This window comes from Schistocerca nitens, chromosome 4 (assembly GCF_023898315.1).
Source record: "Schistocerca nitens isolate TAMUIC-IGC-003100 chromosome 4, iqSchNite1.1, whole genome shotgun sequence".
Lineage (NCBI taxonomy): Eukaryota > Metazoa > Arthropoda > Insecta > Orthoptera > Acrididae > Schistocerca > Schistocerca nitens.
In genome coordinates, this window is record NC_064617.1 from 889,434,963 (window position 1) to 889,448,835 (window position 13,873).

General features: G+C 52.2%; 1 protein-coding gene and 8 non-coding genes across 9 annotated transcripts; all 9 read right to left on the minus strand.

The window, feature by feature from the left end:
* Positions 1-2,011: 2,011 nt before the first annotated feature.
* LOC126252645 (uncharacterized) lies at positions 2,012-2,398 on the minus strand. Its single transcript, XM_049953547.1, has one exon. The coding sequence runs from the start codon at positions 2,396-2,398 to the stop codon at positions 2,012-2,014; it is 387 nt and encodes a 128-aa protein (XP_049809504.1).
* A 795-nt stretch (positions 2,399-3,193) lies between these two features.
* LOC126254050 (5S ribosomal RNA) lies at positions 3,194-3,311 on the minus strand. Its single transcript, XR_007546033.1, has one exon. It is a non-coding gene; the product is annotated as a 5S ribosomal RNA (ribosomal RNA).
* Positions 3,312-4,583: 1,272 nt separating this feature from the next.
* LOC126254027 (5S ribosomal RNA) lies at positions 4,584-4,700 on the minus strand. Its single transcript, XR_007546031.1, has one exon. It is a non-coding gene; the product is annotated as a 5S ribosomal RNA (ribosomal RNA).
* Positions 4,701-5,972: 1,272 nt separating this feature from the next.
* Positions 5,973-6,091, minus strand: LOC126254010 (5S ribosomal RNA). Its single transcript, XR_007546029.1, has one exon. It is a non-coding gene; the product is annotated as a 5S ribosomal RNA (ribosomal RNA).
* A 1,270-nt stretch (positions 6,092-7,361) lies between these two features.
* LOC126254127 (5S ribosomal RNA) lies at positions 7,362-7,480 on the minus strand. The gene has a single exon (XR_007546034.1). It is a non-coding gene; the product is annotated as a 5S ribosomal RNA (ribosomal RNA).
* A 1,271-nt stretch (positions 7,481-8,751) lies between these two features.
* On the minus strand, positions 8,752-8,870 carry LOC126254239 (5S ribosomal RNA). The gene has a single exon (XR_007546036.1). It is a non-coding gene; the product is annotated as a 5S ribosomal RNA (ribosomal RNA).
* A 1,271-nt stretch (positions 8,871-10,141) lies between these two features.
* On the minus strand, positions 10,142-10,260 carry LOC126254655 (5S ribosomal RNA). Its single transcript, XR_007546312.1, has one exon. It is a non-coding gene; the product is annotated as a 5S ribosomal RNA (ribosomal RNA).
* Positions 10,261-11,531: 1,271 nt separating this feature from the next.
* LOC126253770 (5S ribosomal RNA) lies at positions 11,532-11,650 on the minus strand. Its single transcript, XR_007546019.1, has one exon. It is a non-coding gene; the product is annotated as a 5S ribosomal RNA (ribosomal RNA).
* A 1,272-nt stretch (positions 11,651-12,922) lies between these two features.
* On the minus strand, positions 12,923-13,041 carry LOC126253884 (5S ribosomal RNA). The gene has a single exon (XR_007546020.1). It is a non-coding gene; the product is annotated as a 5S ribosomal RNA (ribosomal RNA).
* Between the last annotated feature and the right edge of the window lie 832 nt (positions 13,042-13,873).

Here is a 13,873-nt window from a genome sequence, read left to right on the forward strand (position 1 = left end):
GTGTGACAGCTTTCGCAATTGCCATCAATAGTATTGCGTCCGCAGTACGACGGCCCGTGCAGTGCTCCTTGTTTGTGGACGATTTCTCCATTTTCTGTGCGTCTTCCTCCCTCACAGCTGCTACACGACAATTACAGCTGACACTCGTGCGATTGGAGGAATGGTCTAAGACCACGGGCTTTAAATTCTCTTTGGAGAAGACCGTTTGTGTAGATTTTAACCGTTCCCGTTCTCTTTTTAATCTCCCTGTTTTAAAACTAGGAGACACTGTTCTCCCCTTTATGGGAAAAGTGAAATATCTCGGTCTTATTTTTGATGAGAAGCTCACATGGTTGCCACACTTAAAGGATCTAAAGGTCCGCTGTTTCAAGGCATTAAACGTCCTTAAATGCGTCAGTCATAGATCCTGGGGCGCTGACAGGGCACGTCTGCTCCAACTTTGTAAGGCCTTTGTGCGACCTCGACTGGAATACGGATGTCAAGCTTATGGCTCTGCCAGACCTTCCTACCTCAAAATGTTGGACGTGATTCACCATGAGGGTATTAGGCTTTCAACGGGGGCTTATCGCACGAGTCCGGTTGCTAGTCTGTGTGTCGAGGCGGGAGAGCCTCCGCTGTCCATTCGGCGTCTTCTCCTCGTGGTACGGCACGCGTACAGGGCCAAGTCCACTCCTCTTTCATTGGCGTCCAACACGTTTTCCCAGCCGGCACTGGAACGTCTCTTCCGCCACCGTCCGAAGGCAACAAAGCCGTTTGGCATCCGTGCGAAGGAGAGTCTCGAGTTAGTACACCTGGAGGGCATTAAGGTACTCCACCAGGGATGGAGTAGGGGATCTCCCTGGCGACTACAAAGGCCAAGATTACTTCTTGATCTGGCTGCTTACAGGAAGTATTGTACCCCAGACCACCTTTTTAAAATTAAACTTACTGAGATTTTAGAACGCCATTCCGATTTTATTACTGTTTACACGGATGGGTCTAAACAGGGTGATTTTATGGGCTGCTCTGCTGTGTTTCCCGATACTGTCCATCGGATAGGGCTCCCGGAGCAGTTCTCAGTTTACTATGCAGAACTGTTTGCCATTCTGCAAGCATTAGAGCATATGCGCCGACATCGTGGCACGAAATTCATCATCTGCTCCGATTCCCAAAGTGCTCTACACGCTCTTGAACAGATGTACCCAGCAGATCGGATGGTGCAAGAGGTGCAGGACGCACTCCTGCTCTTGCAACAGCAGGGTAAGGATGTAATTTTCTGCTGGGTTCCAGGGCACATAGGGATTCCTGGCAATGAACTTGCAGATGCGGCTGCCAAGGAGGCTTGCTCCATCCCACCTCCTGCTCGCTGTTCCGTCCCCCTGCAGGCCATTACGTCTTTCGTGACTCGGAAGGTCATGCGTTGGTGGGAGGCTCAGTGGCTGGACGTGAGGGATAATAAGTTGCGAGCGGTGAAGGATTCTGTCCGACCGTGGCTCACCTCCTTCCGCCACCGACGCGCTGAGGAAGTAGCCCTTACACGGCTTCGAATCGGACATTGTCCTTTGACACATGGTTTTCTGTTACGTCGTGAGGAGCCACCAACGTGTCAGACATGTGGGACACAGCTGTCGATACGACATATTTTAACTGAGTGTGTTTTATATGCGGGTTTGAGGGACGATTTCAGTTTCCCACCAGACCTACCCTCTCTTTTAACTAATAATGAGGCGAGTGTTGCTAGAGTTTTACGTTTTTGTGTGATGTCTGGCCTTCTTCCCAAACTATTGGGATTGAAGTCTTAATGTGCTGTCCGGTGGTTTGGTCACCCATTATTTGTAAGTGGTCACTCAGCCACCGTTAATTCCTTTTTTACCTGTTTGTACTACTCTTTTAATTTTAGTTTTATCTCCCTGTTTTGATGTGCTGTGTCCCATCTTGCAATTTGAACACTACAAATTCTCTCACAATTCGGCTCTGTATTGAACTTTTGGGTACGGGCGCTGATAACCTCGCTGTTGTGCGCCCTAAAACACTAATAATCATCATCATCATCAGTTTCCATCATTTCTATTTCTCGTTCTGGCTCTTTTTCCTTTCTCGCTTGCTTCGCCTGCGTTTTCTGTGTACGCGCCGTCTTGGGCTGTACATGCTGTTCGGCCTCGTCCGAGCTGCCGTCGCTAATCTTCCTTTTGTCGGCGCTTCCGGGTGCTGGCCCGGCGGCCGGCTCGGGGCCGGGGGTAGCCGGGGCCGCGGGCTGGGGCGCGGGTTCTGTGGCCTCCTCCTCCATTGTGTCCAGTTCGGCTGTATCGGCAGCTGGGCCCGTCGTGACAGCCTCGTTGCCGTTACTGTCCTCTCCCTGTGGCTGCGGGGCAGCGTCCGCTATTCTCAGCGACGGAAAATCTGCGTTGAGATTCATCATCGCGCCTGCGTACGTATTCTCTCTAGGAAGCTGTACCGGCCGTTTTCGTGGGCATTCGTTCCTCATGTGATCCGTGGCGTGACAAATGGAACACGTCTGAGGTTGGCCTGTGTACGAGACGAAGCCTCTGTGCCCGCATACGTTGATGAACGACGGAATGTGTTTCCTTAGTTCCATTTTTACGGTGCGCACACCCGAGTCTACCTGAATGCGGTATGCACTCGACCACTTGTCTCTCGATATCCCGAAAACATTTCCGAATAGTCTGCAGGTTTTTACAATTTCTTCGTCAGGGACTTCAAAAGGCAGATTGTAAATTTTTATATTCCTGATCCCGTGGCCAGAATGCTGGATCGTGACGTCACTTGTGGTTCCGTCCCTATTTTTGAACTTCCAGATGCCCCTGTTTAGATTTACTACTCTATCAATTTCCGCGGCATTTCCGATTTTTACAAACAGTGTGTTCAAAATAAAGTCCAGTTGTAGTCCCTCGATTTCCTCTGGTGGTACTTTCACATCGTCAATGATCCAATTGTGAATTTCAAACGCGTTCGGTCTTTCACCATTCTTCTCGAAAGTACACTGAATAGTGTCCCTCCTGTTTGTCGTTGATGCCATGTTTTCCAAAAATAACCGGTCAATAAAATAAAGAACTTATACTCGCCAAAGCAGCGACGGTGGCGGCACGCTGTCCACCTCGGGCAGCGGGCAGCGGGCGCGATGCGGGGACGGTCTCGTGGCCGGCCGGCGACGGCGGGACGGCCGGGAATTCCTCTGCTACCTGCGACGCACAATAGCGAGCGGCACACGTGTTCACAGGCGGTCACCCATCCAAGTACTAACCGGGCCCGATGTTGCTTAACTTCGGTGATCGGACGAGAACCGGTGTATTCAACATGGTATGGCCGTTGGCGTCCTTATAACGTAGCCGCACGGCAGAGGAAGCCTTCGCCCCTTCTCCCAACACACGCAATCGCCGTTTTCCGTGGCACATTTGACGCAAAGCACGTCCTTCCGCCTCGAAGGCGACGCGCAGTGCGGCGCGCCGCCACGTGGGTGAGACGCACAACACAGCTGCTCGTTGCACCGCCTATCATGCGGCCTCCGACACTCGCGGGCGACGCATCTTGTGGGGCTTGCGCGCGGCCGGGCGGCGGGGGGACCGCGCGGGGCGTGGCAGTGTCCTGCTGGACCGACGGAAGCTTTCTCACCTGCCTGACACGCGCCGCGCTTTTCAGATATTTGTGTAATTTGCGCGGTGCGTTCTCGCCTGTCCCCTCCCCTTCCGTCCCGACTTGTCCCGACTTTGCTCGACTGCCGCTCGCTGCCGCTCGGGTCGCGGTCCATATGACCGCACAAGCACGAGAAACATCTGCGAGATGGGCGCGGGCCGAACCGGCGTGTCCGAGACGCCGTGTGCGGCCGTTCGGAGCTACTAGAGCAGCGCTGCGCTGGGAAGGTGCCGTGGAAAGGTGCGAAAACACGGACACAGGACACAGGAGGTTCAACAAAGCACCCATCTCCTCTAGAGGCGAAAGATACATTTTTGTTTACAAATTTGCTACAAAACAATATGCCCTGACGTATTTCACAACATTTCTGTCGTTTCATACTGTTTCGTTATTTGCAGAGACACTTTGCTAATCTTCCTTGGCACACTCTTCTTCGAACGGAGTTCCTTAATATCGCATCTTACGATTGTTTAAAATCAGTATGGGAGCATCTTTGTCACACGAGAAAGGTAGCATGAAAAGAGGGCTGGCAGGGGTAGCGACAAAAAAGCAAAAATATGAAGAGAGCCAGAGTTCCCAGGCGGTCGCCGATCCGAATACTAACGTTGTTGATTATCTTCGGTGATCGGACGAGAACGGCTGATTTTTTTTTTTTTTTTTAAATTTATGTATTTAGTTAGTTTTTGGAATTTAGCACTGCTACAAAACAGTTGGCTCTGACGCATTTCAAGGACACATCTGTCGATTCGTAGTGTTTCGTTATTTCCAACGAGTTCCTAGCACTCTTCCTCCGCGCATTCTTGCTCAAACTGAGTTCATTACTGTAATTTCGTGTCTTACGTTTAGTACAGTACTTTAAAATGCTCGTCGAAGCATCTTTGTCACACCTGAAAGTTAGTACGAAAAAGAGGCCTGGCAGGTGTAGCGACGTAAAAATTAAAAAAATGAGATAGAGCCAACAGCACCCGGTGTTCCCAGGCGGTCACCCATCCAAGTACTAACCGGGCCCGATGTTGCTTAACTTCGGTGATCGGAAGAACCGGTGTATTCAACATGGTATGGCCGTTGGCGTCCTTATAACGTAGCCGCACGGCAGAGGAAGCCTTCGCCCCTTCTCCCAACACACGCAATCGCCGTTTTCCGTGGCACATTTGACGCAAAGCACGTCCTTCCGCCTCGAAGGCGACGCGCAGTGCGGCGCGCCGCCACGTGGGTGAGACGCACAACACAGCTGCTCGTTGCACCGCCTATCATGCGGCCTCCGACACTCGCGGGCGACGCATCTTGTGGGGCTTGCGCGCGGCCGGGCGGCGGGGGGACCGCGCGGGGCGTGGCAGTGTCCTGCTGGACCGACGGAAGCTTTCTCACCTGCCTGACACGCGCCGCGCTTTTCAGATATTTGTGTAATTTGCGCGGTGCGTTCTCGCCTGTCCCCTCCCCTTCCGTCCCGACTTGTCCCGACTTTGCTCGACTGCCGCTCGCTGCCGCTCGGGTCGCGGTCCATATGACCGCACAAGCACGAGAAACATCTGCGAGATGGGCGCGGGCCGAACCGGCGTGTCCGAGACGCCGTGTGCGGCCGTTCGGAGCTACTAGAGCAGCGCTGCGCTGGGAAGGTGCCGTGGAAAGGTGCGAAAACACGGACACAGGACACAGGAGGTTCAACAAAGCACCCATCTCCTCTAGAGGCGAAAGATACATTTTTGTTTACAAATTTGCTACAAAACAATATGCCCTGACGTATTTCACAACATTTCTGTCGTTTCATACTGTTTCGTTATTTGCAGAGACACTTTGCTAATCTTCCTTGGCACACTCTTCTTCGAACGGAGTTCCTTAATATCGCATCTTACGATTGTTTAAAATCAGTATGGGAGCATCTTTGTCACACGAGAAAGGTAGCATGAAAAGAGGGCTGGCAGGGGTAGCGACAAAAAAGCAAAAATATGAAGAGAGCCAGAGTTCCCAGGCGGTCGCCGATCCGAATACTAACGTTGTTGATTATCTTCGGTGATCGGACGAGAACGGCTGATTTTTTTTTTTTTTTTTAAATTTATGTATTTAGTTAGTTTTTGGAATTTAGCACTGCTACAAAACAGTTGGCTCTGACGCATTTCAAGGACACATCTGTCGATTCGTAGTGTTTCGTTATTTCCAACGAGTTCCTAGCACTCTTCCTCCGCGCATTCTTGCTCAAACTGAGTTCATTACTGTAATTTCGTGTCTTACGTTTAGTACAGTACTTTAAAATGCTCGTCGAAGCATCTTTGTCACACCTGAAAGTTAGTACGAAAAAGAGGCCTGGCAGGTGTAGCGACGTAAAAATTAAAAAAATGAGATAGAGCCAACAGCACCCGGTGTTCCCAGGCGGTCACCCATCCAAGTACTAACCGGGCCCGATGTTGCTTAACTTCGGTGATCGGACGAGAACCGGTGTATTCAACATGGTATGGCCGTTGGCGTCCTTATAACGTAGCCGCACGGCAGAGGAAGCCTTCGCCCCTTCTCCCAACACACGCAATCGCCGTTTTCCGTGGCACATTTGACGCAAAGCACGTCCTTCCGCCTCGAAGGCGACGCGCAGTGCGGCGCGCCGCCACGTGGGTGAGACGCACAACACAGCTGCTCGTTGCACCGCCTATCATGCGGCCTCCGACACTCGCGGGCGACGCATCTTGTGGGGCTTGCGCGCGGCCGGGCGGCGGGGGGACCGCGCGGGGCGTGGCAGTGTCCTGCTGGACCGACGGAAGCTTTCTCACCTGCCTGACACGCGCCGCGCTTTTCAGATATTTGTGTAATTTGCGCGGTGCGTTCTCGCCTGTCCCCTCCCCTTCCGTCCCGACTTGTCCCGACTTTGCTCGACTGCCGCTCGCTGCCGCTCGGGTCGCGGTCCATATGACCGCACAAGCACGAGAAACATCTGCGAGATGGGCGCGGGCCGAACCGGCGTGTCCGAGACGCCGTGTGCGGCCGTTCGGAGCTACTAGAGCAGCGCTGCGCTGGGAAGGTGCCGTGGAAAGGTGCGAAAACACGGACACAGGACACAGGAGGTTCAACAAAGCACCCATCTCCTCTAGAGGCGAAAGATACATTTTTGTTTACAAATTTGCTACAAAACAATATGCCCTGACGTATTTCACAACATTTCTGTCGTTTCATACTGTTTCGTTATTTGCAGAGACACTTTGCTAATCTTCCTTGGCACACTCTTCTTCGAACGGAGTTCCTTAATATCGCATCTTACGATTGTTTAAAATCAGTATGGGAGCATCTTTGTCACACGAGAAAGGTAGCATGAAAAGAGGGCTGGCAGGGGTAGCGACAAAAAAGCAAAAATATGAAGAGAGCCAGAGTTCCCAGGCGGTCGCCGATCCGAATACTAACGTTGTTGATTATCTTCGGTGATCGGACGAGAACGGCTGATTTTTTTTTTTTTTTAAATTTATGTATTTAGTTAGTTTTTGGAATTTAGCACTGCTACAAAACAGTTGGCTCTGACGCATTTCAAGGACACATCTGTCGATTCGTAGTGTTTCGTTATTTCCAACGAGTTCCTAGCACTCTTCCTCCGCGCATTCTTGCTCAAACTGAGTTCATTACTGTAATTTCGTGTCTTACGTTTAGTACAGTACTTTAAAATGCTCGTCGAAGCATCTTTGTCACACCTGAAAGTTAGTACGAAAAAGAGGCCTGGCAGGTGTAGCGACGTAAAAATTAAAAAAATGAGATAGAGCCAACAGCACCCGGTGTTCCCAGGCGGTCACCCATCCAAGTACTAACCGGGCCCGATGTTGCTTAACTTCGGTGATCGGACGAGAACCGGTGTATTCAACATGGTATGGCCGTTGGCGTCCTTATAACGTAGCCGCACGGCAGAGGAAGCCTTCGCCCCTTCTCCCAACACACGCAATCGCCGTTTTCCGTGGCACATTTGACGCAAAGCACGTCCTTCCGCCTCGAAGGCGACGCGCAGTGCGGCGCGCCGCCACGTGGGTGAGACGCACAACACAGCTGCTCGTTGCACCGCCTATCATGCGGCCTCCGACACTCGCGGGCGACGCATCTTGTGGGGCTTGCGCGCGGCCGGGCGGCGGGGGGACCGCGCGGGGCGTGGCAGTGTCCTGCTGGACCGACGGAAGCTTTCTCACCTGCCTGACACGCGCCGCGCTTTTCAGATATTTGTGTAATTTGCGCGGTGCGTTCTCGCCTGTCCCCTCCCCTTCCGTCCCGACTTGTCCCGACTTTGCTCGACTGCCGCTCGCTGCCGCTCGGGTCGCGGTCCATATGACCGCACAAGCACGAGAAACATCTGCGAGATGGGCGCGGGCCGAACCGGCGTGTCCGAGACGCCGTGTGCGGCCGTTCGGAGCTACTAGAGCAGCGCTGCGCTGGGAAGGTGCCGTGGAAAGGTGCGAAAACACGGACACAGGACACAGGAGGTTCAACAAAGCACCCATCTCCTCTAGAGGCGAAAGATACATTTTTGTTTACAAATTTGCTACAAAACAATATGCCCTGACGTATTTCACAACATTTCTGTCGTTTCATACTGTTTCGTTATTTGCAGAGACACTTTGCTAATCTTCCTTGGCACACTCTTCTTCGAACGGAGTTCCTTAATATCGCATCTTACGATTGTTTAAAATCAGTATGGGAGCATCTTTGTCACACGAGAAAGGTAGCATGAAAAGAGGGCTGGCAGGGGTAGCGACAAAAAAGCAAAAATATGAAGAGAGCCAGAGTTCCCAGGCGGTCGCCGATCCGAATACTAACGTTGTTGATTATCTTCGGTGATCGGACGAGAACGGCTGATTTTTTTTTTTTTTTTAAATTTATGTATTTAGTTAGTTTTTGGAATTTAGCACTGCTACAAAACAGTTGGCTCTGACGCATTTCAAGGACACATCTGTCGATTCGTAGTGTTTCGTTATTTCCAACGAGTTCCTAGCACTCTTCCTCCGCGCATTCTTGCTCAAACTGAGTTCATTACTGTAATTTCGTGTCTTACGTTTAGTACAGTACTTTAAAATGCTCGTCGAAGCATCTTTGTCACACCTGAAAGTTAGTACGAAAAAGAGGCCTGGCAGGTGTAGCGACGTAAAAATTAAAAAAATGAGATAGAGCCAACAGCACCCGGTGTTCCCAGGCGGTCACCCATCCAAGTACTAACCGGGCCCGATGTTGCTTAACTTCGGTGATCGGACGAGAACCGGTGTATTCAACATGGTATGGCCGTTGGCGTCCTTATAACGTAGCCGCACGGCAGAGGAAGCCTTCGCCCCTTCTCCCAACACACGCAATCGCCGTTTTCCGTGGCACATTTGACGCAAAGCACGTCCTTCCGCCTCGAAGGCGACGCGCAGTGCGGCGCGCCGCCACGTGGGTGAGACGCACAACACAGCTGCTCGTTGCACCGCCTATCATGCGGCCTCCGACACTCGCGGGCGACGCATCTTGTGGGGCTTGCGCGCGGCCGGGCGGCGGGGGGACCGCGCGGGGCGTGGCAGTGTCCTGCTGGACCGACGGAAGCTTTCTCACCTGCCTGACACGCGCCGCGCTTTTCAGATATTTGTGTAATTTGCGCGGTGCGTTCTCGCCTGTCCCCTCCCCTTCCGTCCCGACTTGTCCCGACTTTGCTCGACTGCCGCTCGCTGCCGCTCGGGTCGCGGTCCATATGACCGCACAAGCACGAGAAACATCTGCGAGATGGGCGCGGGCCGAACCGGCGTGTCCGAGACGCCGTGTGCGGCCGTTCGGAGCTACTAGAGCAGCGCTGCGCTGGGAAGGTGCCGTGGAAAGGTGCGAAAACACGGACACAGGACACAGGAGGTTCAACAAAGCACCCATCTCCTCTAGAGGCGAAAGATACATTTTTGTTTACAAATTTGCTACAAAACAATATGCCCTGACGTATTTCACAACATTTCTGTCGTTTCATACTGTTTCGTTATTTGCAGAGACACTTTGCTAATCTTCCTTGGCACACTCTTCTTCGAACGGAGTTCCTTAATATCGCATCTTACGATTGTTTAAAATCAGTATGGGAGCATCTTTGTCACACGAGAAAGGTAGCATGAAAAGAGGGCTGGCAGGGGTAGCGACAAAAAAGCAAAAATATGAAGAGAGCCAGAGTTCCCAGGCGGTCGCCGATCCGAATACTAACGTTGTTGATTATCTTCGGTGATCGGACGAGAACGGCTGATTTTTTTTTTTTTTTTAAATTTATGTATTTAGTTAGTTTTTGGAATTTAGCACTGCTACAAAACAGTTGGCTCTGACGCATTTCAAGGACACATCTGTCGATTCGTAGTGTTTCGTTATTTCCAACGAGTTCCTAGCACTCTTCCTCCGCGCATTCTTGCTCAAACTGAGTTCATTACTGTAATTTCGTGTCTTACGTTTAGTACAGTACTTTAAAATGCTCGTCGAAGCATCTTTGTCACACCTGAAAGTTAGTACGAAAAAGAGGCCTGGCAGGTGTAGCGACGTAAAAATTAAAAAAATGAGATAGAGCCAACAGCACCCGGTGTTCCCAGGCGGTCACCCATCCAAGTACTAACCGGGCCCGATGTTGCTTAACTTCGGTGATCGGACGAGAACCGGTGTATTCAACATGGTATGGCCGTTGGCGTCCTTATAACGTAGCCGCACGGCAGAGGAAGCCTTCGCCCCTTCTCCCAACACACGCAATCGCCGTTTTCCGTGGCACATTTGACGCAAAGCACGTCCTTCCGCCTCGAAGGCGACGCGCAGTGCGGCGCGCCGCCACGTGGGTGAGACGCACAACACAGCTGCTCGTTGCACCGCCTATCATGCGGCCTCCGACACTCGCGGGCGACGCATCTTGTGGGGCTTGCGCGCGGCCGGGCGGCGGGGGGACCGCGCGGGGCGTGGCAGTGTCCTGCTGGACCGACGGAAGCTTTCTCACCTGCCTGACACGCGCCGCGCTTTTCAGATATTTGTGTAATTTGCGCGGTGCGTTCTCGCCTGTCCCCTCCCCTTCCGTCCCGACTTGTCCCGACTTTGCTCGACTGCCGCTCGCTGCCGCTCGGGTCGCGGTCCATATGACCGCACAAGCACGAGAAACATCTGCGAGATGGGCGCGGGCCGAACCGGCGTGTCCGAGACGCCGTGTGCGGCCGTTCGGAGCTACTAGAGCAGCGCTGCGCTGGGAAGGTGCCGTGGAAAGGTGCGAAAACACGGACACAGGACACAGGAGGTTCAACAAAGCACCCATCTCCTCTAGAGGCGAAAGATACATTTTTGTTTACAAATTTGCTACAAAACAATATGCCCTGACGTATTTCACAACATTTCTGTCGTTTCATACTGTTTCGTTATTTGCAGAGACACTTTGCTAATCTTCCTTGGCACACTCTTCTTCGAACGGAGTTCCTTAATATCGCATCTTACGATTGTTTAAAATCAGTATGGGAGCATCTTTGTCACACGAGAAAGGTAGCATGAAAAGAGGGCTGGCAGGGGTAGCGACAAAAAAGCAAAAATATGAAGAGAGCCAGAGTTCCCAGGCGGTCGCCGATCCGAATACTAACGTTGTTGATTATCTTCGGTGATCGGACGAGAACGGCTGATTTTTTTTTTTTTTTTAAATTTATGTATTTAGTTAGTTTTTGGAATTTAGCACTGCTACAAAACAGTTGGCTCTGACGCATTTCAAGGACACATCTGTCGATTCGTAGTGTTTCGTTATTTCCAACGAGTTCCTAGCACTCTTCCTCCGCGCATTCTTGCTCAAACTGAGTTCATTACTGTAATTTCGTGTCTTACGTTTAGTACAGTACTTTAAAATGCTCGTCGAAGCATCTTTGTCACACCTGAAAGTTAGTACGAAAAAGAGGCCTGGCAGGTGTAGCGACGTAAAAATTAAAAAAATGAGATAGAGCCAACAGCACCCGGTGTTCCCAGGCGGTCACCCATCCAAGTACTAACCGGGCCCGATGTTGCTTAACTTCGGTGATCGGACGAGAACCGGTGTATTCAACATGGTATGGCCGTTGGCGTCCTTATAACGTAGCCGCACGGCAGAGGAAGCCTTCGCCCCTTCTCCCAACACACGCAATCGCCGTTTTCCGTGGCACATTTGACGCAAAGCACGTCCTTCCGCCTCGAAGGCGACGCGCAGTGCGGCGCGCCGCCACGTGGGTGAGACGCACAACACAGCTGCTCGTTGCACCGCCTATCATGCGGCCTCCGACACTCGCGGGCGACGCATCTTGTGGGGCTTGCGCGCGGCCGGGCGGCGGGGGGACCGCGCGGGGCGTGGCAGTGTCCTGCTGGACCGACGGAAGCTTTCTCACCTGCCTGACACGCGCCGCGCTTTTCAGATATTTGTGTAATTTGCGCGGTGCGTTCTCGCCTGTCCCCTCCCCTTCCGTCCCGACTTGTCCCGACTTTGCTCGACTGCCGCTCGCTGCCGCTCGGGTCGCGGTCCATATGACCGCACAAGCACGAGAAACATCTGCGAGATGGGCGCGGGCCGAACCGGCGTGTCCGAGACGCCGTGTGCGGCCGTTCGGAGCTACTAGAGCAGCGCTGCGCTGGGAAGGTGCCGTGGAAAGGTGCGAAAACACGGACACAGGACACAGGAGGTTCAACAAAGCACCCATCTCCTCTAGAGGCGAAAGATACATTTTTGTTTACAAATTTGCTACAAAACAATATGCCCTGACGTATTTCACAACATTTCTGTCGTTTCATACTGTTTCGTTATTTGCAGAGACACTTTGCTAATCTTCCTTGGCACACTCTTCTTCGAACGGAGTTCCTTAATATCGCATCTTACGATTGTTTAAAATCAGTATGGGAGCATCTTTGTCACACGAGAAAGGTAGCATGAAAAGAGGGCTGGCAGGGGTAGCGACAAAAAAGCAAAAATATGAAGAGAGCCAGAGTTCCCAGGCGGTCGCCGATCCGAATACTAACGTTGTTGATTATCTTCGGTGATCGGACGAGAACGGCTGATTTTTTTTTTTTTTTTTAAATTTATGTATTTAGTTAGTTTTTGGAATTTAGCACTGCTACAAAACAGTTGGCTCTGACGCATTTCAAGGACACATCTGTCGATTCGTAGTGTTTCGTTATTTCCAACGAGTTCCTAGCACTCTTCCTCCGCGCATTCTTGCTCAAACTGAGTTCATTACTGTAATTTCGTGTCTTACGTTTAGTACAGTACTTTAAAATGCTCGTCGAAGCATCTTTGTCACACCTGAAAGTTAGTACGAAAAAGAGGCCTGGCAGGTGTAGCGACGTAAAAATTAAAAAAATGAGATAGAGCCAACAGCACCCGGTGTTCCCAGGCGGTCACCCATCCAAGTACTAACCGGGCCCGATGTTGCTTAACTTCGGTGATCGGACGAGAACCGGTGTATTCAACATGGTATGGCCGTTGGCGTCCTTATAACGTAGCCGCACGGCAGAGGAAGCCTTCGCCCCTTCTCCCAACACACGCAATCGCCGTTTTCCGTGGCACATTTGACGCAAAGCACGTCCTTCCGCCTCGAAGGCGACGCGCAGTGCGGCGCGCCGCCACGTGGGTGAGACGCACAACACAGCTGCTCGTTGCACCGCCTATCATGCGGCCTCCGACACTCGCGGGCGACGCATCTTGTGGGGCTTGCGCGCGGCCGGGCGGCGGGGGGACCGCGCGGGGCGTGGCAGTGTCCTGCTGGACCGACGGAAGCTTTCTCACCTGCCTGACACGCGCCGCGCTTTTCAGATATTTGTGTAATTTGCGCGGTGCGTTCTCGCCTGTCCCCTCCCCTTCCGTCCCGACTTGACCCGACTTTGCTCGACTGCCGCTCGCTGCCGCTCGGGTCGCGGTCCATATGACCGCACAAGCACGAGAAACATCTGCGAGATGGGCGCGGGCCGAACCGGCGTGTCCGAGACGCCGTGTGCGGCCGTTCGGAGCTACTAGAGCAGCGCTGCGCTGGGAAGGTGCCGTGGAAAGGTGCGAAAACACGGACACAGGACACAGGAGGTTCAACAAAGCACCCATCTCCTCTAGAGGCGAAAGATACATTTTTGTTTACAAATTTGCTACAAAACAATATGCCCTGACGTATTTCACAACATTTCTGTCGTTTCATACTGTTTCGTTATTTGCACAGACACTTTGCTAATCTTCCTTGGCACACTCTTCTTCGAACGGAGTTCCTTAATATCGCATCTTACGATTGTTTAAAATCAGTATGGGAGCATCTTTGTCACACGAGAAAGGTAG